Source organism: Leucopleurus acutus (genome assembly GCF_964270905.1).
Source record: "Leucopleurus acutus genome assembly, chromosome: 9".
NCBI lineage: Eukaryota > Metazoa > Chordata > Mammalia > Artiodactyla > Delphinidae > Leucopleurus > Leucopleurus acutus.
The window spans coordinates 11,966,982-11,994,365 of record NC_139144.1 but is presented as its reverse complement, the minus strand read 5'-3'; the positions used below and the strand labels follow the sequence as shown (position 1 = coordinate 11,994,365).

The 27,384-nt window shown below is 53.0% G+C and overlaps 1 protein-coding gene across 1 annotated transcript in view; it reads left to right on the top strand.

Moving 5' to 3' along the window:
* Positions 1–27,384, top strand: part of ADCY1 (adenylate cyclase 1) — a gene marked incomplete at its 5' end in the record, with an annotated part of 120,431 nt that overhangs the window by 28,530 nt on the left and 64,517 nt on the right. Inside the window, 2 exons of the mRNA XM_082846256.1 lie at positions 11,267–11,385; positions 15,191–15,302. Coding sequence (XP_082702382.1) covers positions 11,267–11,385; positions 15,191–15,302 — 231 coding nt within the window. The remainder of the gene's footprint in view (positions 1–11,266; positions 11,386–15,190; positions 15,303–27,384) is intronic.

Below are 27,384 nucleotides of genomic sequence, written 5' to 3'. Positions count from 1 at the left end.
AGGCTCATGCCAAGGAGTACTTCCCAGAACTTCTGCTGCCAGTGTCCTTGTCCCCGTGGTGAGCCACAGCTGCCCCCCCGCCTCTGCAGGAGACCCTCCAACACTAGCATGTAGGTCTGGTTTAGTCTCCTATTGGTCACTGCTCCTTCCCTTGGGTCCCGATGCGCACACTACTTTGTGTGTGCCCTTCAATAGTGGAGTCTCTGTTTCCCTTGGTCGTGTCAAAGTCCTGCAGTCAAATCCCATTAGCCTTCAAAGTCTGATTCTCTGGGAATTCCTCCTTCCCTTGCTGGACCCGCAGGTTGGGAAGCATGATGTGGGGCTCAGAACTTTCACTCCAGTGGGTGGACTTCTGTGGTCTGAGTGTTCTCCAGTTTGTGACTCACCCACCCAGCGATTGTGGGGTTTGATTTTATTATGATTGCGCCCCTCCTGCCATCTCACTGCAGCTTCTCCTTTGTCTTTGGATGTGGGGTATCATTTCTGATGAGTTCCAGTATCTTCCTGTTGATGACTGTTCAGCAGTTAGTTGTGATTCCAGTGCTCTCGCAAGAGGGAGTGAGTGGATGTCCTTCTACTCCGCCATCTTGAAACTGTACCACACCTTCTTTATCCATTCATCTATCAAGGGGCACTTAGGTTGCGTCCATGTCTTGGCTGTTGTAAATAGTGCTGCTGTGGACATTGGAGTGCATGTAACTTTTCAAATTATGGTTTTCTCTGGATCCGCTTTCTCTGCTTCTGTCTTGCATTTCTTTTCTTACTCTTGCTGCCTTTCCTATAGACTACCTAGCATCTACCCTTAAAACATTTTCGAACGCTTGGTGTGCCCTCTGTCCCTCCAATGGGTCCCATCTGTTGATGGCGAGGATGCTGGCCATGGTGTGACCACTCTTGCTGCCTGCATGTGCGGGTTCTGCAAGTGCACGTCCCTCCCCCTGCATGCACACTCCCGTCCAGGGAACACAGGGGCCAATCAAGCACTCGTGCTTGCTGCGAACCTAGCCTTTGCTGCTGTGCGTGTGTCACCTCTCTGCAGCTCCGAGAGCAAGGAGTTTCTCAGTCCCAGACTCACGGAAGCTCAGCGACGGGTCTGAGCTCTAACCGCCGACCTGATGTTCTTAGGCAGGACATGCGCAAAATGGTTAAATGTCACCCAATCCCATGAACCCAGCTGGGCGCTCTGTATGTTCGAGGTTCCGCCCTTATGCGCATCCCCTCCCCTCATCTTCGTCATTTTGGTGTATACGTAATTTTAGTTTTTAATTTTGACTTAACATTTCCCACAGGTGTATCCACTGGTGCCCTAAAGGTCACCTAAGACAGCTGCTGCTTCCTCGTCTTCATGCAGGTCTCCGCATCTGACTTTTAGACACCATGTTTTTAAAGATGTTTCTTTCTCATAAGCACCTTTATTCGTATAGACTTGCAGTATCCTTGGTTACATTCTCAGGAGTGCAAATATTACAGCGTCATTTCTCTCCCTGTCCTGGGTATTTTCCAAAACATGTTGTGCTTCCTTTTATCTTGTAAGTAATACTTAGTTACACCCAGCGCTGGGTAGCAGTGGTTGAGTGGGGTCCTGGGGCCGACAGGGTTGGCGTCACAGGGAGCCTGCCAGAAATGCAGATTCTCAGGCCTGCCCAGTCCCATGGCTGGGAAAGCTGGGGTGGGCCCAGCGTTCAGGGTTCTGGTGCGTATCCCCAGTGTTGCACGTGACCCACTTTCTCCCTCCCTCCGTCCCTCCTTCCCTCCTCTCTTCCTGTTAGAACTCGGTACCCCCCGTTTACTCAGATGCCGGTTCCTTGCGCGGTGGCCACTTTTCCATGCGTGCTTACCGGTTGTGTTTCTCTGTGGAGCGCGTGTTCTGATCCTCTGCCCATTCACGCTCTGACTTTCCTGTGGGTTTGAACGAGCCGCTCACTAGGGAAAGGCTGGTGTTCCTCAAGTCTGTTCCTCTAGCTGTGCTTTTCTTTGTGTGAAACCTCAATCTTTCGCGTATTCCACCGTATCGGTCATTTTCCTCTGTGGCTTCATCTGTTGCTGGGAAAGCTGAGCACACGAATTGCAGAAGTGCGGATGGGTCACCCCCGTGAGTTCCCTCGGCTGGTCCTGAGAGGGGGCGAGGCAGTATCCTGAATTGCTATATTTTTTTGATTGGAACCCGCGGGTCGTATCACCGGACAACTCTCTCCCTGGGAGGTCTTGTCCCAGGCACTCAGGTTACTCCCTGCCTCTGGCTGGGACGCCTGTTTTTAGCTCAGGGAGCCCTGTCTCTTTGGGGGGCAGAAGGCAAGCACTCGGGCTCAAGTGGGGCTCAGCCACCTCTTCAGGGCTCTCAAGCACCAGTAGGCACTTGGTACATCAAAGCCTGCCAAGCTACGGCCTGGCCAGGCCAGGGGAGCCTGCACATGGCCAGGCAGCTCTGCCCAACTCACACCTCTGTGTCAGTGTGAAAACCTCAGCCCCCTGAGTTGCAGGTGAGGGACGCCCTGACCATATGGGCTTGTCTGTGTTTTCATGCTTCAACTCAAGTAACAGAGCAATCCAGTTCCATAGCCGCTTCCAGAGTCTTCTCCAGGCCCTGACCCAGTAAGGCGGCACCCTAGGTGATGTGAGGGGATATTGGTGGATGCACCCTGGTTCTGGAAGGGGGTTCTGGGAGAGGATGCTGCGGACGTGGTCCAGTTCTGGGAGGGGGTGGGGTGGGGCGTCCAGCTCCAGAAGGACCACTGTGTGGCGGCAGCTGTGCCCCACAGGCTTCTGGGGGGAGGCAGGGAGATGCCGGGTTTGGGCTGCAGGGGCTGGGAATGGGGTCCTTGAGCAAGGCCGAGTCAGGGAGGCGCATGAGCGGTGAGACGGGGCAGGGCATGTGCCTGGTGGTCAGGGGGCGGCGTGTAGTTTGTTGTGGCCTCAGCTGGAAGGAGATGGGAGAAGGTGAGAGGGAGGCAGGGCTTTGCCCTTGGTGGAAGGTGGCGCACCGGACCGCGTGGCGGGGCCTCTGATGTGTCTGAGCAGGACAGAGAGCTGGTCAGACGCAGGTTGGGGGGGTCAGTGCGGAGGTAGGACTTGCCCTAGAAGCCGGGCAGGTTGTTCTTTCCTCTCTCCCCAGATGAGTGTCCACCCAGGTATGTCCACCGAGGAGGCTTCTGCAGGCAGGAGAAGATTGTGCTTCATGGCCCGAAGCAGGAGTTTCTCCGGAGCCCCCCTAGACGTCCTCTCTCTGGGATGCACCTGCAGGACAGGCCTGCGTTTGTGTGGCCACCACTGGCCGGCCAGCGTTTGCGGGAGGGGCGAGTGAGGGACCTGCTGTGAAATGCAGACACGCAACCTCAGAACCCTCGCCTGGCCCAGCTGCTGGACCCTTTTGTTCCGGGACAGGAATCAGCAGATGGAAACTGTTGAGAAGCATGGCTCCCACTGCAGAATCCCGGGCAGTAACTTAGACGGGATTTGCAGGCCCTTCCCCGCTCTGTACAAATCTGATGCCAACGTTGTTCTCGCCCAGGTTGATCGGTTGCTTCTTTTTTTTCTTGAAGTATAGTTGGTTTACAATACTGGGTTAGTTTCAGGTGTACAGCAAAGTGATTCAGTTACGTAGATTTTAGGGTGCGCTTCACCTCAAACCTTGGGAAGAGTCTCTGACTGACTTAGGTAAGGATGCCACTGTGAGCTCTTACCTCTCACCCGCCTGCAGCCAGGAAGGACCCGTGGGCATTCCGTGCCTGTAATCACTGATTTTTGCAGCAACACTGAGAAGACAGTGATAATTGTGCCAGAAATCGGGAGCATTTCCTCCCCTCCCATAGGGTTTAGAATTAATAGCCCTGAAGTTGCTATTTTAAAAGAAAGTCCAACTGCTTTGGCTACAAAATCTGAGTGTTTCTTTATCTCCTGCCCTGCTCCCTGCAGACACGGACAGGCATGTTCTCCCCAGACCAGTCTACAACAGCAAGGCCTCCTCCAACGTTTTCACAAGTGGGAATATTAGAAGCGTTCTTTCCTCCTCAGGGCAACCCGCAGAACCAGAGGGGCTGGAGAGGATGGGCAGGGGGCCTGTCTGCTTCATTGGACGCACTCTACTTCTAGAAGGTTCTCAGCTATATTTTGAAAAAGCTACCTGAGTTGTCAGTGACCCCTCCTCCCACCGAATCAAAACAGCGGCCCCTACGCAGGGCTGCCCGACTCTGTCCTGTCCCGCGGGGTTGTGGCAGAAGAGAGGAATGTGTTTGATCGGAAGGTGTTCTCTCCTCTGGGTTCTTAGATCTTTAAAACTAATTTCAGGCCCCTGTATTGCAGTTAAGCATGTAAAAACTTTGTTCCGTTTTGTAAACCTGAGAACTGGGGCTGGCTCGGAGAATTTAAATGATGTGGGAAGGCCAATAACGCAAGTGACAAAGCCGTTGGTGGCAGAGTGAGGAGAGCAGAGGCCAAGGCCCAGAATCCCCCCCAAACCAGCTGTGGCCCGCTTTCTCCCTTTACATCCTCGTGTCTCTTCAGCCACAAAAAAAGGCTCACACAGATGTTTTGGGTTGATTGATATCTGGATTAAAGTATTCCAGAGGGCTGTGAGGGGTCTTTTAACAGGACTCTTTCAGTTTCAGACAAAAGCATCAAAAATTGGTTCTTTGACACAGAAAAACTTTAGAGAGACTGACCAAGAAGAAAGAGCAGGTACGAGATGATCCGGGATGGGAAAGCACACGCCCTAGGGGTAAAGCCAGGTTAAAAATAGATGAGAGGGAAACGCTAAGAGGTTTTTTTTTTTTTTTTTTTTTTTTTGCCAGAATATTTGAAAACTTAGACAAAATGGACAAATTCCCAGAATGGTGTTAGTTACTAAAACTGATTCTAGAAGAAAAAGAAAGCCTGAAACGTCCTATGATCATTAAAACGATGGACTCAGTAATGAAAAGTTTGCCAAAAAGTCATCACCAGGTCCCAGTGGTTTGACAGCTGAGTCCTACAAACGTCGAAGGAAAACACCTTTCCAAGCTGATCACCCATAGGACAGAAACTCCTCTGAGCGCAGGATAACCTCGCTCATGGTTCTGGAGGATGGAGCTAGGATTCCAGAATCTCAGTTATGCAGCTCAGACTGACACGCAGGGGAGCAGCCCCTGTGTCCCCAGGCTTGCGTTCATGAGTGGTGTCAGCCCCGAGGCCCTTTGCCTCTTGGTGCCCGAGTGGGTTGGGAGAGGCCCAGCTGGAATCCCTGTGGGAGTAGTCATTCATGACTCTGCACATCTGAATGCTTGGCCCACGGCTCTGGAGACCCTGGGATGGAGGGAACCTGGTCTCAGCAAGATGTGGTGTAACTGGATGGGAGACAGAGAGCAGCAGCAGTTGGCCCCTGTGGGGAGGCCCAACTGGAGAATGGGCGTGTCCGAGGGGCATGCTATGTGCAGGGGGTGGGACGTGCTTTGGAAGAGTATTTGGTTGGGGCTTTGAAGGATGTGTAGGAGTTTGCCAGGTAGGGGCTGGGAGATGGGGAGCAGTGGGCGGCATTCATAAAGCGAATGGGGGTGGGACGCACAGGTATTATTTTCCAGTGAGGGCTGGCAGGTTGGTAAGCTGCAGCTCTGTCTTCCTTCAGCGTGGTGAGAGTTGGGGTAGAGCTGGAAGGGCTGCTCCACTGGGGGGCAGGGACCACCTGGGAGCCTTAGGTGATCACAGCTCCCCACTGGGGTCTAACCCTTAGGTCTGAGCCTGTCAGAGCTGGTGATCCTAGGGAAGGGGGTGAGAGGCCTCTGAAGGTCACCCTTTAGCTCCTTGGGGGCCTCCTTTCCTGCCGTTCCCCATAGCCCAGCCAGGGAGCCTGGGCTTGCAAGGTCCTATCCCTGAGATTGCGTCCTTGACCTGACTGCACAGGCCACTGCTCCAAAGGCCCTGATATTCCTCAAATACCATTATTAATTTGTAATTCTAAAATTACCTACAGCTGTTTACAAAGCACATATTCAGTTGTCATCCTAACAAGGTAAATAGGACAATTTTGATTCCCCATTGTGAGGAAATTTATCAAGAGGAAGCAAATTTCCTTTTCAGTGATATAGGATGGATTTTGAAAGAGGTCTGACTCATCCACAGCATCTTTTGAAACCACTGTAGTTGCTATTTATTTTTAATTTAAAAAAGCCTATTGATCTATAGTTTATATATCAGTACTATTAAGTTCAATGTAAAGTTCAAAACAACTAAATGGTTTTTTTGATATTTTGAGTGTGTAACCATCACAATAATATAATTTTTGAATATTTTCATTGCCTCCAAAAGAAACCTGTACCCATTGGTGGTCACCCCCCATCTGCTCTTCCCAGACCTAGACGCCACTAATCTATGTTCTGTCTCTGTGGGTTTGCCTGCTCAGGACATTTCATGTAGCAATAAATGGAATCACACAGTATGTGGCCTTTTGTGTCTGGCTTCTTTCACTGTGCGTACTGTTCTCAAGGTGCATCCGTGTTGTAGCATGGGCCAGTGCTTCACTCCTGCTATAGCTGAGTAGTATTCCACTGTGTGGACGGACCACGCTGTTTATCCATTCATCCGTTGATGGACGTCTGGGTTGTTTCTTCTATTATTTTTCCAGTCTGTTTTTCAGTTTGGTTAATTTCTACTGTTTCGTCTTCAAGTTCACTGAGCTTTCCCCTGTCCTCCCCATTCTGTTGTTGTTGCCATCTGTTGAGCTTTTTATTTCAGATTTTTTTTCCAGTTCTAAAATTTCCATTTGATTCTTTTTTTGTGTCTTCTGTTTCTTTGCTGAGAGTTTCTGTTTTTTAGCTTTTTCAGACATGTTTGTAGTTGTGTGTTGAATCATTCTTAGGATGACTGCTTTCAAATCTTGTTAGTTATTCTGGTTATACTGTCGTTTGGTGTCGGTGTCTGTTGACTATCTTCATTCGTTGAGATTGTTCTGGTTCTTTGTATGATGAGTGATTTCTGATTGGAACCTGGACAGTTGGGGTGTTACCTATGAGACTCTGTGTCTTCTTTGAAAGTGGGGACCACCACCCCAGTACTTCCTAGTGGGGCTGTAAATCCAGGCTCCACACTGGGCCTCGGTTGGGGTTCATGGGGGTGGGGATACCTCCTTACTGCTGTGCAGGAGAGAGTTCTGGCTCGTGACTTGGAAGGAGCAGGAAAGCCTTTGGTCTTCACTGACTATGTGGAACAGTGTGAGAGGTGTGCCGCGTGTTACCAGATGGGGGAGGCCAAAGGCAGGGGTCCCTGCATGGCCTCTCTGACACCCCAGCCTGGCGTTGGTGCTTCCTCACAGCCTGGGGAGGATGGAGGTTTGCAGATATTTTTGGAGGTGTGCCTGGAGTGGGACCATTCTTGTACAGCAGTTTTCTCACAAGGCCGCCCCTATCCTGATCCTTTGATTAGAGAGAGCCGACTTTTGTTGGAACTTACTGCCATGCCTGTCGGCATCTCTGGGCCACCCACATGTCCAGCACTCAGTCTGGGTTATGTGAGACAAAAAGAAAGTCCACGGACTTATCTCCATGCCATCCCTGGTCCTGAGGTTCCTGCCACCTCCTCTCTGCCTTTCACAGCCTTGGATGACTGTTTTATGTGTAACGTCCCGGACTTTTGGTGTACTTAGTGGGGGGAACAGGGAAAAGTACATCTCCATCTTTCCGGAAGCAGTGCCCTCACAATTGTTGTTTAAATGTATTAAGGATAATACGTTTAAGTCCCATTTTGATAATCAAGAAAAACACTGAGGTTTTTATATAGCCTTCATAGGACGCTGGGATATTTGATATGATCCATGTTCATAAATCTGTCCCTTTGATTTCTGGCTTTGTATCTTATTCCACTGGTTAGAACTCATTAGCGTAGCTGTCTGCTCCTAATGTAATGAAGGTCTCATTGCTGCCTGAGGCTTTAGGGCTGTGTTTGGAATTGGATTTCAGGTCTTATCTTTATGATGTCAGAGCGCTACTTTGTCTTAGGTTGTTCGCTGGATTTTTTTTGTTTTTAATCGGGGATGGGTGCTTGATCTTTTCACGTGGCTGCTTCGCTCCCCGTGGGAGAGGCTGTGTACTTCTCTCTAGTCTTGATTATTAATGTGTGTTGGCTTTAGGCACCATCACTAATCTTGTGGATGGAGTTCATGCGGGGCCCTTGGTCAGAAATATAACCTGCAGTTAGGAACTTCATATGACAGTGGCTTACCCAAGTGAGATAACTCTTGTCTCTTACATACGTATTCCAGGGAAGGCACTTTATGGCTGACGTGGCAGATCTGATCCGTGTAGCCCTCACACCCCAGTCTCCATCCAGTTAAATGGTCTCTGCCATCGCTGGTGTGTGGCCTTCATCCTCTTGAACAACGATGGTCGGTATAGATCCAGCCATCACGACTGTATCCCCAGCAGCAGCAGAGAAGAGGGAAGAAGAACAAGCTGTCCTTAGGGAATATTCCAGAAGCTTCCACAGGACCCTTCAACTCCTATCTCCTTGGCCACATCTAGCTGCACAGGAAGCTGGGCAATGTAGTCTTCACTCCAGGTCTCCAAGTCCCCCAGTGAGAATAAGGGGCTGGATCATGGTGCTGGTGGTGGAGAAGGGATCTGGGGACAGCACTGACTCTGCCGCAGCCATCTGTCCGGCGCCCCTCGCTGCGCTGGGTGTGCACACCTGGGCCACCAGCAGCCCTCTCCTCTGTCCTCTGGGATTGGCACCTGCCTCTTCATCACCTCTTGAGTCTGGGGCCGGTCAGTGTCCCTCTGCCTTTTCAGTCCTTCCTTCCCTCCTGGTGGCTGCCTCGGTTTCCCTGTTCTAACTCCAGATGGTGCCGGGCAGCCGAGGTGATGGAGAGACCAAGAGTGGGGCGGGCTCCCTTCCGCAGGGGCCCCCGGGGGGAGGCTGTGGCTCGCTCAGGGAGAGCGGTCGGTTCCGAGGCTGTGAGACGGGGCACGTGCAGATCCCCGACGGTGCAGGAAGGGGTGAGACGGGCGCCGGGGAAGCACAGTTTCGCTTGTTTGATTTGGCTTGGTCAGCACCTGACTGGTTTTCCAGGGGCAGGTGACAGATTGTAAAGATGCAGGAGACAAGAGAGCGAAGCCGTGAAGAGCTGTCACCGGAGGTGCTGGGATGGTACCGAGTAGGGACCCCTGAGGGTCAGCCAGGGCCTGAGATGTTCGTCCCCTTCTCAGAACACCCTGCTGAGGAAGTTGGTGTGATTTTCGCCCTGACAGACGGGATGGGATTGTGACGGAGCTTGACTAACCGCTCCGAGAGGCAGAGCCAGGATGTGAGGCCAGGCAGCTGTCTTGCAGGCCCTGGGACTCGCCTTTTCCCCAACACCTCTGTGCGGGGCTCTGGGGTGCAGGGGCCCAGGGTTGTAGACGCCCACGACACTGGGGCTGCGGGAGAGGGCACAGCTGCCCTGTGTGTTCCCAGGGCCCTTCCTGGGCGGCCTGCCCTGTCGTCCAGCTGCTTTTGTTTTCCCACCTTGCATCTCAGGGCGGTGACAGTCTCTGGAAGCTTCCAGGTTGTCCTTTGATGGTGGCCCGAGTGAGCCCCCTGCCGAGTTCCCTCCACCTCAGGACAGCCGGCCACCTGCAGAGGCTCCTCTCCATGGGCCGCGCTCGGGCTTGTCCCCAGAGGCCCCTCTGCTAAGGAATGGCCGACGTCCTCCCATGCAGGTTCAGGTCACACACCAGCTCCCGTGCCTTGGGCAGTGGGGCTTTCCGTCCCTGAGGCTGTCCCCGAACACACGCTCGGACCAGCACTTCTGTCTCAGAGGGTCCTCTCCCCGTGTGGCCATGGACAGCTGCGCTCTTGCGATGTCCCTCCTGAGTGTGGAGGTCTGTCCAGCCTGGAGCCGCGTGGGGACCACAGTGGGTGGGGCCCCCAGCATAGACACGGGCCTCGCTCAGGACCCAGGGCCCCGGCCACAGCCTGGCTTGCCTGGGCAAACACGCTCCGCTCCACCTGGCGTCTGGCGGGCCTGGGCCTGGCCTCCCTCCTCAGAAGTGTGTGTGGGGATGTGTCGCCTGGGGAGACTCTTCCAGTGCATCAGATACATTCTCCCATCTTAAAATAAATGTGTCACCTGGAGCCAAGGCGGAGAAGCCCTGACACCCGCACCCCAGGCCGGGAGGCGGGCTGGGCTTTTAGGGTCTGTGACTGTTGCCCTACTGCTGCTCTGATTGTCCTTCAGAGGGTGTCACGCAGAGGAGCGTCTGCCCCCGGTCAGGGATGTGGCCTCACACTGCAGGGTGGACGTGCGGTCTAGGAGGGTCTCAGGGCCTGGTGGCTGCACCCAGACCCTGCTCCGGGTGGGCGATGCCAGGCCACATGTGGCCCCGTCGGAGCCTCCTCCATTGACCGGACAGGCCGAGGCCAAGGGGCTGTGGGGGGCCCAGCCTGGGGGCTGCTGGAGGGAGGGAGGGGCTTCCTGTGCCCCCTCCCTGCCCCATGTTCACCCTTGTAAGTAAGATGTCCTACCTGATTCCAAGCAGGATCTAAATTCCGATCTTTTGTTTTCTTTCTGAAGCAGAGGGGGAGGGAGGGGCTGTGAAAGGGATTGAGGGAGGAGTGGGGCCTCAGTCCAAGTGTCTAGAACACGGTTTCTCAGATACAGTGTGGCCAGTGGGTCTGAGGCCAGGGGCGGATCCACCAAGAGGAGGAGGAGTGGAGGCCAGAGGGGGGAACCGAGGTCCCGGAAGGGCGACAGCGTCCCCAGGGCGGCACGGCTCCTGCGGATAAGCCCAGACGTTTGCTCCATCCTCTGGTGGGGACGGTGGGGGGAGGAAATGTTTGTCTCCCGCAGATCGGGGGAAATCAGAAGACAAGACCGGGAGGAAATGCCGCTGTGCGTCCAAAGTCGCTCATCTCTGTGTGAACACGGGCCCCGTCTGCTGGGGCACAGGTGCTTTCGTAGCCCACCTCGAGGTCCCTGTTGGGGCCGCGCTGGACAGGTCTGCTGGGCGGCAGCGACACTCCCTCCCTGTGACCCGCTGCTCACTGAAGCTGGGGCTCACGGGCGGGCCGGGAGTTCTGGAGGCGATGCTGGTGCCTGTGCAGTGCTCTGGGCGCGGGTTACCTGCGCGGTGACAGCCCAGGCCTGCTCACGACCCACCTGGGGCTGGGAGGGTCCGTGGGACTGGACCACGTGCCGGCCACGTGTGAGGAGGGTCCGAGGCCCCTCGTGGAGGGCAGCTTCCCGGCACCAAGGTCACTGGGGTGGGCGTGTCCAGGAATCGTCGGGGGAGCTGCCGTGTCACGTGGGCCTGTCTCTCCTGTCCAGGAGCGGCTGCTCATGAGTCTCCTGCCCCGGAACGTCGCCATGGAGATGAAGGAGGACTTCCTGAAGCCCCCCGAGAGGATTTTCCACAAGATCTACATCCAGCGGCATGACAACGTGAGGTAGGGCTGGCACTGGCCTGGCCCTGCGATGGGCCTAGGGAGCACAGGTGGGAGGGGATGGAGGTGGGGTGGGATGGAGGTGGGGGGTATGGAGGTGGGGGGTATGGAGGTGGGGGGAATGGAGGTGGGGGGTATGGAGGTGGGGGGATGGAGGTGGGGGTATGGAGGTGGGGGGTATGGAGGTGGGGGGAATGGAGGTGGGGGGAATGGAGGTGGGGGGTATGGAGGTGGGGGTATGGAGGTGGGGGGAATGGAGGTGGGGGGTATGGAGGTGGGGGGAATGGAGGTGGGGGTATGGAGGTGGGGGTATGGAGGTGGGGGTATGGAGGTGGGGGGGATGGAGGTGGGGGTATGGAGGTGGGGGTATGGAGGTGGGGGGAATGGAGGTGGGGGGATGGAAGTGGGGGGGATGGAGGTGGGGGGGATGGAGGTGGGGGGGATGGAGGTGGGGGGGATGGAGGTAGGGGGGTATGGAGGTGGGGGTATGGAGGTGGGGGGCTATGGAGGTGAGGGGGATGGAGGTAGGGGGGGTATGGAGGTGGGGGTATGGAGGTGGGGGGTATGGAGGTGGGGGGATGAGGTAGGGGGGTATGGAGGTGGGGGGTATGGAGGTGGGGGGGATGGAGGTGGGGGGATGGAGGTAGGGGGGGATGGAGGTGGGGGGCTATGGAGGTGGGGGGTATGGAGATGGGGGGTATGGAGGTGGGAGGGGATGGAGGTCGGGGGGATGGAGGTGGGGGGGATGGAGGAGGTGGGCAGAGGGCGCTAGTTTAAGGGAAGGAGGGAGCAGGTGTGGGTTAGGAGCCCAGGGGAGCACTTGCCCAGCAGGGAAGCAGCTCCCACAAGGGGGGTGTGTTGGCTTCTCGGGTGATGCATTTCACAGCTGCCCTTTCCCATTTTCTCATTTCTCCACCTTCTATTTCCTGTGTTGGCTAGAAAGGGTGGGAGCTCTGTTCCTAAGCTAGGTTTGGGCAGTGGCCATTGGGCTGGGAATTTGCCTGCATCAGGTTAATAACTGAGCATTGTTCTAGTTGGTGCCGGGCTCTGGGGAAGGCGGTCTTCTCACTCTGTTCATCTCATGGCAGCCCCAGGAGCTAGGGATTGTTATTCCCATTTTATAGGTGAGGAAACTGAGCCCTTGGAGTGAATCAACTTTCCCTGGACACTCTGAGGTTTGCTTGTTTGTTGTTAAAGATTCTGTTAAAAAGCACTTAATTGTATTAAGTCATGCATTCCCTTTTAAAGTACCTGGAATAGATAACAGTGTTGCTTGTCTGGGAATCATATCGATACTTTACGTAAGTGTCACTCAGGCAGGAGATGGCGGTTTGAAGGACCCCCGCTCATCCTGGAGACTTGTGCTCCACTGCTTACTGCTTGTACTCAAGTTCCAAGCAGTCTGCCTCTCTCAGCTTTTTTTTTTTTTCTTTTTTTGCGGTATGCGGGCCTCTCACTGTCGTGGCCTCTCCCGTTGCGGAGCACAGGCTCTGGACGCGCAGGCTCAGCGGCCATGGCGCACGGGCCCAGCTGTTCCGCGGCATATGTAGAATCTTCCCGGACTGGGGCACGAACCCGCGTCCCCTGCATCAGCAGGCGGACTCTCAACCCCTGCGCCACCACGGAAGCCCTCCCTCAGCTTTTGATAAGTCATTATATGGTTTCTCACTCATCTTAGTTTCCACGTGCTATTTGCGCTTCTGAATCAATCCCCTCTTCCTTTCTTCTTCCTTCTCACCTCCCTCCCTCCCTCCCTCCTTCCTTGTGTGTCTGGATAGTCCCTGGGGAGGACAGCTCCAGCCTGGCTGCATCCGCGAAGTGGGTGTTGTGCCTTCCTGCAGAATCCCACGCTTCCCATATCATTGCTTCCCTGTGCTCTGTCCCTCCCGCCTGTGAGCTGTCTTCCCCGGAGGCTGAGCTCCTGAGGACAGGGACCTGGGGTGTAAGAGATCCTCCACGCATGTTTGCCTGCATGCGTGGGGGACGTTGGGTGCTTCAGGGGTGACGTTTCCCACAGGTAGTGGAGGAGGACAGGCAGGGCAAGCCCTGGGGGCTTTCCTAGCATGGGGTTGAGCAATGCTCAGTCGGTTTTTGAGGAACGAAGTGAACGGGCAGAGGCTGAGAAGCCCGTGGATAGAGGAAGGCCTGTGAATGCATGGCTAGTTATAGAGAAGGAAGAAAACACAGTGGCTCCTCAGAGATGTAAATAAGCCTGAATTTTATACCAAAACAGAGGGGAAAGAAATCGGTGTTGTCTACCTCCGCCCACTCTTGCAATCCCTTTTCTTAGCTTCTCAGTATCAGTGACACTTCTCTACCCTAGACACCCAGGTTTTACTCATTCATTCATTCATGACACAGGTGTGCATCCCCCTTGCTCTGTGCTCGGTGCTGTGGGCGTATAAGCTGGGCCTGCATCCTTCAGTCCCTCACAGTCTCAGTGGGGAAAGCTGCCCTGCAGATAGAGGGTTATAACTGGACGTTCGGCTCGTCATGGGGTGAACACAGTGTCTTTCCAAGCTGGGGCAGGGCGTGGTTGACGTGGTGGGGCGAGGGCCTCGTCAGGGAGAAGCTTCTCTGAGATGTGGGCTCCTGGCCCCTGCCTGTGACGTGGGTCGCTACTCTCTGGCATGAGGTGTTATTGAAAATGCAGAACTGAGTTAAGATCTGGCATCAGGAATTTTAAGACATGAACACAATTGTGTAAAAAGAACAAACCACTTTAATTCCACATCGCTTTCTTCATTTAAACTGGAGATGCACGTTTAAGTCTCGCAAACCCCTCCAGTGTACCACGTGTGTGATTTCCCAAGTCTCACAGCTGAGGGTGCTTTTGGCTGTAGGTGACATAAGTTGGCCATGCAGTGTCTTCAAGAGCGAGGGGCTCTCTTTCCGCTGGGGCGAGAGGTCCAGAAGTGGCACCTGGCCCTGGTTCGGCAGCTCCGTGATCAGGCCCCATGGCCTCTCCCAAGTGGGTTCCGTGGAACACCTCGTCCTGAGATAGGCCCCTGATCCCATCTCCCTCCTCCCTCACATGTGGGAGGGTCAGGGTGCTTGGAGGACTCGTCAGGAACCCCAGCCTCTCCCAAACGTACGGCTCGGGGAGGTTCTCCGTTGTTCTACAAGCTCTCTGTCCTGCTTTGGTCCTCATTACTTAAGCCTTTGAAAGTCTTTCTAGCATCCAGGATGCTGGCTGTGTGCTATGGGTGGGCACTGACTTGTTTAGACTGACCCAGGTACTGTAGTAAACGGACGCCCGGCGTATAAGAGGGGTTGCCCCCCCATAGCCGACTGAGGGGTGACCCTGTGCGTAGCACAGGACTCCCGTGAGGCTCTGATGGGGCGTGGGCCTCAGTCGCCTGCATCACCTGTAGGAGGTGTGGAGGAGGGCTGCTCATTCCATAAGAGCACGTCACTTCTGCTCACCTGCCACCAGCCACGGCCCCGTCACAGGGCCACCCTGGGAAAAGGGACAGGCCTAGTGGGCGTTGAGCTACTCCCCTGTGTCTGGGGGACGCCGAGTATATAGACAGCATGCGGTGGTCACTGCTGCTCCCCTGTGTCCTGGGAGGAGCTCTGAGTGGCTCCAGCATTTCCTCCCTCTATGACCAAAGAGTCCCCCGGCTTCTCCCAGCCTCAGTCTCCTCACCTGTGACACGAGAACAGCAGAGCCTTCCTTTTCCGCTGCTTGAGGAATCAGCAGGGGGCTCTAGTTTCAGGTGACGTGTGAAGGTAACGTCCGTCTGAGTGGCAGGAGCCTGTCCGTCTGTCGGCGGAGGAGGGCAACTGGCACCCTTTTGTCTTGCAGCATCCTCTTTGCAGACATCGTGGGCTTCACGGGCTTGGCGTCGCAGTGCACGGCCCAGGAGCTGGTGAAACTCCTCAATGAGCTCTTCGGCAAGTTTGACGAGCTGGCCACGGTAAGCGCAGCCTCTCCCTTTGTCCGGAGATTCACTTGAGTTGCTCCTGGGGTGACGATGTGCCAGGTGGATCCCCGTGTTGGAGATGTGACCTAGGCTGGTTGGGACGCGGTGTTTGCCCGTTGTTCCAGCCTCACTGCTCTCTGGTTCCTTCCCTGGGACCTGAGCGCTGCCTTTGCAGACAGGACGGCGCTGCACCAGCACAGGCAGCGCCTCCAGTGAGGGCAGCATGAGGCACCGGCTGAGCTGCGTGGTCTTGCGCGCAGGCCGCCCTCCACCTTCTGTCCTGTGGCACGTGTCGCTTGGGCTGGCCTTGGTGGAAGGCTCTTCGGAGCAGGCCTGTGCTGCCCTTTTCCGGGCCCGCTGCCTGCGCTTGAAACTTGCCTGCTGGGGGTCAGCTGGTGACGTCTCAGGATGCCCGGCCCCCTTGCTCGCTGCGGACTGAGCGCCAGGGTTTTGAAGTCTTCCTGGAACAGATCACATCTAAGGCCGGCAGAGGTCAAGCCGAGGCTAACGTCCTCGCTTGCAGCATATGCAGGCCTGGGACCCCGACCCCCACCTGCCCTGTCCTGCCAGGACATGGGGGAGACACAAGGACACGGACAAGTGCACCTTCTCCTTCAGCCTCGCTCGAGGTGGAAACAGAGGCCCCTGAGTGGGTGGTTATGAGACGGAGGGAGGGAGGGAGGGAGGGGTCGGCCGGCAGATTCTGTCGAGGTCAGACTCCTTCTCAGAGGAGGTGACAGTTAAAGCTCTTGGAAGGACGAGTGAACGTCCCCTCAGTGAACAGGGTGAAGAGAGGACCCCTGGCTGGGCCTGGCTCATGCAGTGGCCAGGAGTCCTGAGGGACGCTGGGTGGTGGGTACCGCGTGGGCCGCAGACTTGGACCGGCCTCTGGGCAGGACACAGAACACCAGGCCCCGGCCTTTGCTCTTGCCCTGCAGGAAGAGCGAGCCGCGGTCACACTGCCTGTGATGTCGTTTTGCTGGGCATGGAGCTGCCTGTCCTCCAGGCCCTGGCAGCCTTTGTCTGCGCGGCCACTGGACTTGCTTCCGGGAGCGAGGCTGAGGTCTGTGCAAACACGTGCTGCCTCGCCTTCCTGGGAGAAGGCCTCCCGGGCGTCCTCCCGCGGACAGGGCTGCATAGAAGAGGAGGGGAGGGCGTGAGCGTGGCCTGTGCCCGGGCCTCCAGCACCTTTTGCCTTTGGGTCAGGATGTGTGTTTTGTCCGATGCAGGGGGTGACTGGCGGCCGGGGACTCTCACAGTGCTGCTTGGGAGCTTTCTTAGGCCTGCTGCTTCCTCCCCCCTCACCAGGAAGCTTCTGGACCAGGGTCCCACTCGGCCCACCAGGGCCTCTTTTCTGAGCATCTGCTGCTGACGGGAGGGCCTGTGCTCTTTGCCTCCTCGTCCGATTCTGTCTTCCCAGCAGCTTGAGGTCAGCATCATGGTCCCCGAAGGATCAGGGCCAAGTTTGGTCAGTGATTCGTGGTGAGCAGTGCCGCCTGCCCCTCTGCTGTCCTTGGGAGACCCCCCTGCTCCAGGTCTCTCAGGACATAACCTGCTTCCCAGCCGCCCAGGAAGGCCCAGGAAGTCTTTACGGACTTTCCGCTGGTCCTGTGTCAGACACCTGATTTGCGAATATTTTCTTCCCCACTTTGGCCTGTTTGTTCATTTGCTGACAGTGTTGTGTAAAGGGCAGAGAGTCTAGTTTGTATGCAGCCCGGTGATCACTTTCTTCTTTTGTGGGTGTGGCGTTCCCAGAGGTGGGCAGTCCGGTGGCCGGCCCCACCTGTGCCGTGTTCTACTGGAGCAGACGCAGGGCCCACCCCGTCCAGGGGCTGGAGAGATGGGCCTCCCTGGGTGGGAGAGCACGGGCGGAGACGGTGCCCCGGGAACACCCAGGTCTTCGTTCTCAGGATGAAATGTGTGATCTGGGGGCTCCCTGTCCTGTCCTCTTCCTTCCTAGAATACAAACTCCGTCTGTCGCTTTGCCAGTTTCTTCTGTTTTTTTGTTTTTTTTTTTTTTTTTGCGGTACGCGGGCGTCTCACTGTCGTGGCCTCTCCCGTTGCGGAGCACAGGCTCCGGACGCGCAGGCTCAGCGGCCATGGCTCACGGGCCCAGCCGCTCTGCGGCATGTGGGATCTTCCCGGACCAGGGTACGAACCACCAACCCCTGCATCAACAGGCGGACTCTCAACCACTGCGCCACCAGGGAAGCCCTCTTCTGTTTTAAATCAGCTGCAGGTGTGAGTGTCACCTTGAGTTCCAGGCCTGTGCCCTCACCCTGGCCCTGGGGCACCTCTCGGGCCCATGTCCCAGCTGTGACATCCATTGCCCCTTTCTATCGGCACTGCACCCAGGGTGCACATGGCAGGGTGTCCACTGGGCCTTCTGGGGCATCACACGTTCCCTCAGAATGTCTCAGTGTTCCACGTGTTTCCTCAGATTGTTACAATTTGCCTTTTTTTGTTGTTAAATTTATCTCTAGGTATGTCATTCTTTTTGATGCAGTTGTAAATGGGATTGTTTTCTTAATTTTACTTTCTACTAGCTCGTTATTAGTATATAGAAATGTGACAGATTTCTGTATATTGATTTTGTATCCTGCAACTTCACCGAAATCATTTATTAGTTCTAACAGTTTTTTGATACAGTCTTTAGCGTTTTCTGTATATAATATTATGACATTTGCAAATAGAGACAGTTTTACTTCTTTTCCGATTTGGATGCCTTTTATTTCTTTTTCTTGTCTAACTGTTCTGGTTAGGACTTCAACACTATGTTGAATAAAAGTGGTGAGAGTGGGCATCCTTGTCTTGTTCCTGATCTCAGAGGAAAAGCTTTCAGCTTTCCACCAGTGAGTATGATGTTAGCTGTGGGCTTGTCATACATGGCCTTTATTATGTTGAGGTAGGTTCCATCTATACCCACTTTGTTAGACTTTTTATCATGAAAGGATGTTGAATTTTATCAAATACCTTTTTTGCATCTATTGAGATTGCTATATGATTTTTATTCTTTATTTTGTTAATGTGTTTGTATCACATTGATTCGTGTATGTTGAACCATCCCTGGAATAAATCCCACTTGATCGTGCTGTGTGATCCTTTTAATGTATTGTTAAATTCGATTTGCTGAAATTTTGTTGAGGATTTTTGCATCTATGTTCATCAGGGATATTGGATAATTTTCTTCTTTTGTGCCATCCTTGCAGGATAACACTGGCCTTGTAAAATGAATCTGGAGGTGCTCCTTCCTCTTCTGTTTTTTTTTAGAGTTTGAGAAGGATTGGTATTAATTCTTCTTTGAACGTTTGGTAGAATTCGCCAGTGAAATCATCTGGTCCAGGACTTTCCTGTATTGGGAGTTTTTGATTACTGATGCAGTCTGTTCAGATTTTATATTTTTTCATGATTGAATCTTGGTAGATTGTATATTTCTAGGAATTTATCCATTTCTTCTAGGTTGTCCAGTTTGTTGGTACGTAAGAGATTTTCTCTTTTATTCACTACTAGGCTCTTTCACCAGGACACTTACTAGTGTCTGAGATGTTGGATTAGATACTTTTATCAAGGGAAGTGCACACCCTCCAGAGAACAGGTGCTGCACACACTGGAGCCTCATGGTGGGTTGACTGGAGTAAGAGATATGTTAGGTGTGTGTATGTGTACGCATGTGAATGAGCATGTGTATATAAATGTATGTGTGTGTGTACATGTGAGTGCATTGTACATACATGAGTGTGCATGAACATGCATGCAACTCTGTACATGTGTGTGTGTGCATGTGTGTACACGAGTTAATACGTATGTGAATATGTAGGTGTATGTGTGTGTACATGTGTGTTAAGTTTTTGTTTAGATTTTTTTTTCCATCTGTGCTCCTGAAGGATATTAGTCTGTGGCTTTCTTTTCTTATGTTGTTTTTATGTGGTATCAAGGTAATGCTGATTTCATAGAAGAGTTGGGGAGTATTTCCTCCAGTTCAATTTTCTGGAAGAGTTTGTGTAGCATCGGTATGATTTCTCTCTTAAATGTGTGGTAGCATTTACTGGTGCATGGAGTTTTCTTTGTGGAAGTTTTTAACTATAAATTCAATTACTTTCAGTAGGGCTCGTGGGGTTATTTATTTTTTTCTTGAATGAACTTGGTGCTTTATAATCTTTCAGGGAGTCTTCCCATTTAACCTAAGTTGTCAAAATTATTAGAATAAAGTTGTTCGCGCTATTTCCTTGTTATCCTTTTAGTATTTGTAGAATGTGTGGTACTGGCACCTGTCCCATTCTTGATTTTGGTGATTTGTGTCTTCTTTTTGTCTCATCATTCTGGCTACAGATTTATCAGTCTTATTGATTTTTTAAAAAGAATTTGCTTTTGGTTTCATATATCTCTATTTTAATTTTATTAATTTCCTTTATTTTTTGTTCATTATTTTGTTTCTTCTGCTTATTTTGGTTTTCATTTGCCCTTCTTTTTGTAGTTTCTTAAGGTAGCAGCAGAGACCATTGTGTTTTAGATCTTTTTTCCTCTTCTGCTATAAGTGTTTAATGCTGTGAACTTCCTCTGAAGTACTGCTTTAGCAAATTTCTGATATGTTGTGTTTCTATTTGTGTTCAGTTCAAAATACTTTATCATTTTCCCTTTAATTTTTCTTAGACCCATGGATTATTAAGACGTTTGTTTTTTGAGGGAGTTTGCAAAGATCTTTCTGTTTTTGACTTCAAATTTAATTTGATTGTGGTTGGAGAGCATACTTTTAAAATTTGAATCCTCTTAAATTTATGGCCCAGAATATGGGCTTCACTCATTTGTGTGGTCTACGTGTGGCATATTTCCACGTTTTATCTTTTTTTTCTGTTTAATTTCCTCTAATGTTTCTTTTTCTCTTTTTTTTAATACATTTATTTTTTAAAATTTATTTATTTTTGGCTGCATTGGGTCCTCGTTGCTGTGCACGGGCTTTCTGTAATTGTGGCGAGCGGGGGCTACTCTTCGTTGCAGTGCACGGGCTTCTCACTGCGGTGGCTTCTCTTGTTGTGGAGCACAGGCTCTAGGCACTGGACTCAGTAGTTGCAGCACACAGGCTCAGTAGCTGTGGCTCATGGGCTCTAGAGCATAGGCTCAGTAGTAGTGGTGCACAGGCTTAGTTGCTCTGCAGCATGTGCAGTCTTCCCGGACCAGGGCTCAAACCCATGTGCCCTGCCTTGGCAGGTGGATTCTTAACCACCGTGCCCCCAGGGAAGCAAGCCCTCCTCTAGTGTTTCTTGCAGTGTGGGCCTGCTGGTGACAAATCCTTTCAGCTTTTATATTTCTGAAAGAACTCTTTATTTGGCCTTTATTTTTTTGAATTTCTTTTTTGCTGGGTATAGAATTCTAGGTGCAAAGGTCTTTCCCCCAGAACTTTAAAGATGCTGCTCTTCTTGTCATCGTTCGTATTGTTTTCAACAAGAAGCCTTCTGTCAACTCTTTGCTCCTCTGTATGAAATGTCTTTTTTCTCTGCCTGCTTTTAAGATTTTCTCTTTGTTGCTGGTTTTCAGCAGTTTGATTTTGACGTGCCTAGCTGTGGTTTTCTTCAGGTGTCTTGTGCTTGCAGTTGATTGAGCTTCTCGCATCTGTAGTTTTCATGATATTTGGGGAAAAACCCTCAGTCACCGTTTTGCAAATACTTTTCTATGCCCGTCCTCCTCTTCCTTCAGGAATGCCAGTTTCACCCACGTCAGGATGACGATCTTGTTTTATTTTGGGGGTTCTTTTTCTTTCTGTTTTATTTTGGACAGTTTCTACTGCTGCGCCTTCAGGTTCACTAATCTTTGCATCTTCAGTGTCTAACCTGCCACGTACCATCCAGTGCAGCTTCCAGCTCAGACATCACGGTTTCATCTCGGATCTTTCTTCCTTCTCATTGAGGTGACTGTGAGGAAGCTCAAAATTAAAATGGCCTCATTCCCTTCTAATTTATTGCTTTTTTTCTCTGTCCTTTTGTGCATGGATGTTGTGGGTTTTAAACATATTTTCGTTCTAATCTGCTGGTGTCCTGTTTTGATGAGCACCTGGACATGTTTTTCTCACATGTGCTTGTTTTGTGTCCAAGGGCCCGGTGAGGAGGGTGTGGTGACCCCAGGGATCCAAACCCATCCTCCTTTACAAAGGTATCTGCCCGGCAGTTAAACAAACACAGAGCGTGTTTGTCTTAGTCTCCACAGGAGCTGACGTTTTATTTACCCTCATCCACGGCTGATGACCACAGATGTGCACTATGTTTTTGACCTTTCCCCCATTTATTGGATCCATTTTAGATTTGTGTTTGCTCTGATGTCCGTGTGTATTTGACAACTGGCTGCACCCTTTGGGTTTATGGAGAAGCCCCTGTCCCAGGCTCAGCCCTGCTCCACCGCCACCTGTTGGGGACGGGGCCCTTCTCTGGATCCGTTTTCTCTGCGGGAAGATGAACTGGCCGGGTGAAGCAGACATCCATCTGGCTGGTTCGGGAGGTGTGGGCCAGCGTGGAGGGTCCTTGGTGTGCCCACTATGGAGACGAGCCTGAGTCCCGGTTGTCCTCTTACCAGCAAGGCCACCTGGGCTGGTTGTGGCCCCCTCCTCAGGGCTGACAGGCAGATGAGAACACAGTCCTTAGCTCTGGTCATGACCCCGGGAATCCTTCAGGGACTGTTTCCAGAGAGAGCTTGTCGCACTGTTGTCAGTTCTCAGTCCCGAGGTGGCGGCTGCCTGGCACAGGATGGGGGTGCATTGGATTTAGGACAGTGCTGGTGGTGCCCGGGGCCAGGAGGCTGACCCACACGCGTCATGGGTGGTTAGCGAGTGCGGACAATGCGGGAGGCATCCCCTCTCTGGTCCGAGCATCCCTGGGGATGCTCAGAGTCTGCTAAGGGGCTCTCCCTGGGGATGCCCGCCCTTGGGCTTGGCCAGTCTGCGCTGTCCCTGAACTCGGACGCTTCGTGAGCCTTTCTGGCCCGTGAGGACCCGACACCAAGGGGCTCCTGGACAAGAGTGTAGGGGGTGCAATTCCTGAAAGATGACTCTGATGACCTGTGTCAGTGAGGACATTATTTTTCAGTTATTTGTGTTTTTCTGGATGTTTCTGAAAGGGACCCATGGAAGCTGGTCCAAGGGCAGAGCTCCCTACCCAATTCTGAGCTACTCGGGTGTGTGTTCAGGTCCATCCTTCCTGTCCCCCCTCATCCCTCCTCCTCGGGAGACTGTCCTCGGGATCATTTCAGAGGGTCAGGCCTTCCTGCTCTGACACCCTGGTCCCGTAGCTGCGCAGAGTTGGCCGCGTTCAGGCCTGACACGTGCTCGTGGGTCAGTTGTGACTCTGCTGGACGGTGTTCCTTTAGCAAAGCCACCTGTGCACCTGCTGTCGGGCAAGGGGTGCTGGAGCACAAAGACGGAGTCAGGGGACTTACAGCCGGGGTACTTACAGCTCGGGTGGGGAGACCTGGAGCCAATTTTGCAAAACCAGGATTTGCTGAATGAGATGTTTGCTAGCGTGTGGTCAGGATGTAAACAGACATCGTGAGCACAGCCTGGAGGGGCTGGCGGTGGAGCTGTCACCAGAGCTCAGCTTGGAAAACTGACCCAAAGGAACGATTTTAAGTGATCAAATAACATAGAGAGTAGAATCCCAATTTTCACACTGTGTGTGCACACACTTATGTGAGTGCCAGAGAGAAAAGGCTGGAATGAAATATCCCAGAATAACTGTGGTTATTGCTGAGTTGTGATTTTTAATTTTCTGAACTTTCTGCATCCTTGATGATGAACCTGGATTTCTTTAATTATCCCTTGATTAGCAGGGAATAGATATTTTTTCTTCTTTTCTTTCTTTTCTTTTTTTTTTCGGTATGCGGGCCTCTCACTGTTGTGGCCCCTCCCGTCGCGGAGCACAGGCTCCGGACGCGCAGGCTCAGCGGCCATGGCTCACGGGCCCAGCTGCTCCGCGGCATGTGGGATCTTCCTGGACCGGGGCACGAACCCGCGTCCCCTGCATCGGCAGGTGTACTCCTAACCACTGTGCCACCAGGGAAGCCCCAGATATTGTTTCTTGAAAAGCCAGTAGATGTTTGGAATTTGAAGGAGTCTGTCATTCGTATCAGGCCACCTGTAGAAACTCAACACCCTGTCTGCTGGGAGGAAACCTTCATTCAGCAGCTGCGGTGGCCCAGGTCCCTGTGTGGGGAGATGTGCTCTAGGCAGAGGGAGGAGGGTGGTGTGGAGAGCAAGGTTCACTTGAGGCCTGAGTGGGGAGCCGCGGTACAGGGAGAGGCAGGGTAGTCTGAACGGGCCCCTTGAGTGCCGTGCACAGGAGGAGGACGTGTCTCCTCCATGTATCACCAGGGAGGCACGTGTTCATACTTGGCTTCAGAAAGCAGCTCCCCGGTCCCTACTGTGTGCCAGCATTGTCCTAGGTGATAGGGGTGCAGCATGAATAAGCCAGATGTAAACCCTGCCCTTGAAGGTTTTAGAAAATTCGCACAAGCACAAAGGTAGAGACAATAACGTAACGCCTTCTCCCCCGGCACCCACAACCCATCCTCGACAGTAACTAACGTCTGGCCAGTCTTGTTTGGTCTGCACTCTCCCCCCCAGGTCCTGCCCAGCACCGCACAGCACGCTTGCATCCTTGGTGAGTAGCTCTTCCACTGAGCACGTTACGGCCAGCACCACCTCAAGGCCCCTGTCGCACCCAATCGCACTGACTGCCGTCACAGAGTCCTGAGTCTGGCTCTGGGCTTGGTCACCCTGCTCGTCTCAGACATGTCTCTTCTTCAGAGCTGGTTTGTTCCAGTCAGGATTCACATGAGGTGGACGTGTGTCTGGACTGCACCCTTGGGTTGGGTTGACACAGAGGCTAATGCCATAGAAGGATGCTCTATCACTCATGGTCCCCGAGAGGAGGGGACACACCAGGCCATCCAAGGTCACAGGGGACCACCGGGCGCCCAGGTTGTCAGAGGGGGCTGGGAGAGCAGGGCGGGGCTTTACTGGCGTTTCCACGGGAAGAGGGGGCAAGCAGACGCAGGGCTGGACAGTGTGGATAGTAAGGGCTCTGGGCTGTCGGTGTTCCCTGCGGTCTGGTCCCTGCCCTGGTGATTAGGGTGGGGACAGTGGCCGGAGTGTGAGAGCCCGCAGAGGAGATGTGGCCTCTGATCCGCCGGTGTAATTGGAACAAGCCGTTGTTTGTCTCCGGGAATTAGCCAGCCCTGCCCGGTGGTCATCGTTCCCTGCCAGCGAGGCCCCCGAGACGTCAGACCTTCATAGGATACAGAAAACTAAAACCTGGATGAATACACGCACCGTATTCCGTGGATATGCCAAGTGTTTCTTGGTTTCGGTTTTTCCTTGGTAAGCCTCCTGCCTTTTGTGGCGGCTCAGCCCCAAGGCTGGGTGTGTCCTGTGCTTCTCCTGAACCAGCAGACCTTCTCTACCTGCCTTAGATCCTGGGCTCGCTCATTTGTGTTGACAGCCCTTCCCTGGAGCGCAGTGCTGTCCCCAGTGCACCCCTCTCCGCTGGCCTCCTCCCTCCAGGGCGTGTGGGTTTGAGGTTCCCGTGTTGTTACCCGTCTCCCATGACATTGCACCCGAGGGTCACAGCAGCTGCCTGGAGAACTTGGCCCATCGGTGTTCACTCTGGTTGCCACAGTGGTAGTTTTCGGATCCTGTTGTTTCCTCTGCATTTATTAGCTTGTGGTTCCTTAAAAACGAAGCACATTTAGTCCTCAGCTCTTGGGTTATCCTCAGTGGATGCTTGGTTCTTTTCATTTCTTTATCAAGTTTCAGGACTAGAACCCTCTGGAGGGGTGAGCCGTGCGGTTGCCTCCTGCTTCCTCTCGACTCAGCCCGTCCCCTCTGAGCGTGGTCCTGCCTCACAGATGCGGCGTTTTCCGGAAGCCCTAGTTTCTTTCATTGGGAAATGGTTTTTCCAGCCTGTAATCTGGGTGGTCTCTGGTCCTGAGACTTTACAGGAGCCAGACATGGAAGATATGTTTTAGAAAAAGAAAAATTCATGAATGAATTCTGAGTTCATATTGATATTTCCAATTCACTTAACTTCACTCCTGTGATTCTTAAATTTGTGTCCCTTTTCCTTTGATGCTGGAAACCCTAATGACAGTAATAGAAATTTTTTGTTTCATCCTTTTATATACAGTTGATTCAAAATAGCATTACCAATATTATTCCCCACAATAAGACCATTGAATAGAATCTAAGATTTCTTTAGTGGTTTCTCTCGTTAACTTGCCCTTGAAGTACATCCCACTAGATATCCAGTCAAATACGTGTTTTCCTGTCACTTGTGAAACCACTTGTGAATTGTGCTACCAGCGTGGTCCCAGTTATTTCATTTTGGTTTTATTTTTAGGCACTGCTGTTCTAAATTTAATTTTTCTTTTTTAAGTACATCAAATATTTGCACGGCTCTGTCCCACAATGCAGACCCTGAGGCAAGATACGCGGAGAGAGGGCTGACCCACCCCACCATCGCCCCCCGCCCTGTGCAGTTAGGCATCTGTGCCCTGTTTGGGGCTGCTCCTCCACTGTTCCTTTTGGACACCAGGAGCAGAGGTGTACATGTGACTATTTATTATTGGAGAGTGTGCCTCAGTGGGGCCCGTTGATGTCTCTTGGGCGTGGCTGAGGCTGGAGAAACTTCCGGTCCTGAGTTAATGCGGCTGGTCTCTGCTGTAGGACAGATGACTGTGCGTTCTTGGGTTCCAGCTCTGTTGCTCCTGTGTGGTCCCTCCCCGTGGGCAGGAAGCCCTCGGAGCACAGGGTCCCCATCTCTTCCCTTCGCTTATGTCCGTGGTCCTTGTTGCAGTGGGTGGAGCACGTGGGACTCAGTAAAAGGAACTGCAGGAACGATCTGTGGAAATGGAAGTTGAAATGATTATGTGTCCTACTTTCCAGCGATAGCCGTGGTTTATATCTTGGTGCATTTCTTTTCAGCTTTGTGCGGACGCAGCAGGTTAAACGCTGAGACAGCCTCCTAGAAGGAACATTTTCTAAAATCTCTTATTTGGTTTTCCCACTGATGGCCCAGCGCCGTGCAAGGTTAACACCACTTGGCCATTTGGTTTTGCGTGCAGTCACCTGGGGCTCAGGTGCAGTCACTGGGTCATTTCAAGCTCTCTCTCTGCATCTCCCCTCCCACAGGGGTGCCACCAGGTCTTGGGAGCTCCTCAGCCTTCCCAGAAGCCAGCTGCGGTGTGGGGTGCACATGATGGCCTCTGACCTCTCTGGACCCCGCTGTTTCAGAGCCGGCCTCAGAGGGGTTTGGGCCTCTTCCGGTTCTGAAGCTGCAGTGGCTCTTCCTGAGATCCCACTGAATTCTCTGCTTCTTCCCGGGTCCAGGGCTGGGCGGGCAGGGTCACAGAGCCCTTGAGTGTGGGAGTCTCTGCCGTCCTCTCGGGCAGGGCCAGCCAGGTCCAGAGTTGACCAGCGGGCCTGCAGACCATACCTGGGAAGCAAAGGAGACCCTCCTGCCTGGATCCCCCGGCAGCCCCTGTGCTGCTCTGAGGGGGCTCTGTCCATCATGTCCTGTCACTCCTGTCCCTTCCAAGCAAGCCCCGCTGGCCCTCCTCCTCCATTTTCTTTCTTTGCTTTGGCCGCGAAGCAGCTGTTCAGGTGTCACAAACGCTCCCTGCGGGGGAACTCCAGGCGCTGGCTTTCAGTATTTACAGGGAAGATGTTGTTATCTAAAACACCAAAAGCAATGGAAAACATCGTTTTTTTGGTCTCTTAAGCTTGTTAACAAAAGTCAGGAGAGTTGAGATTAAAAAACAAGGGGACGGGTGAGCATTTCACTTCCCCAGTCTGTTCTGAGCCCGGGAGGGACTGTCTCAGGATGGTCGCCAGCGACACATGTGTCGCTGGCGGGCTGTAGTTATGCCCCTGCGTGTGTTGGCTCTCCCCAGAATGCGGTAGGCCTCATCTACCTGTGAGCCCGCGGCCTGGATGTCACTTGCTAGATGCCCCGTCCTGCCTTGGAGAGCAGCCCTGCCGGGCGTAGGGGTCACTCCTGAGGCTCGCCAGGGACACCACTTGCATTCATCACAGTTTACA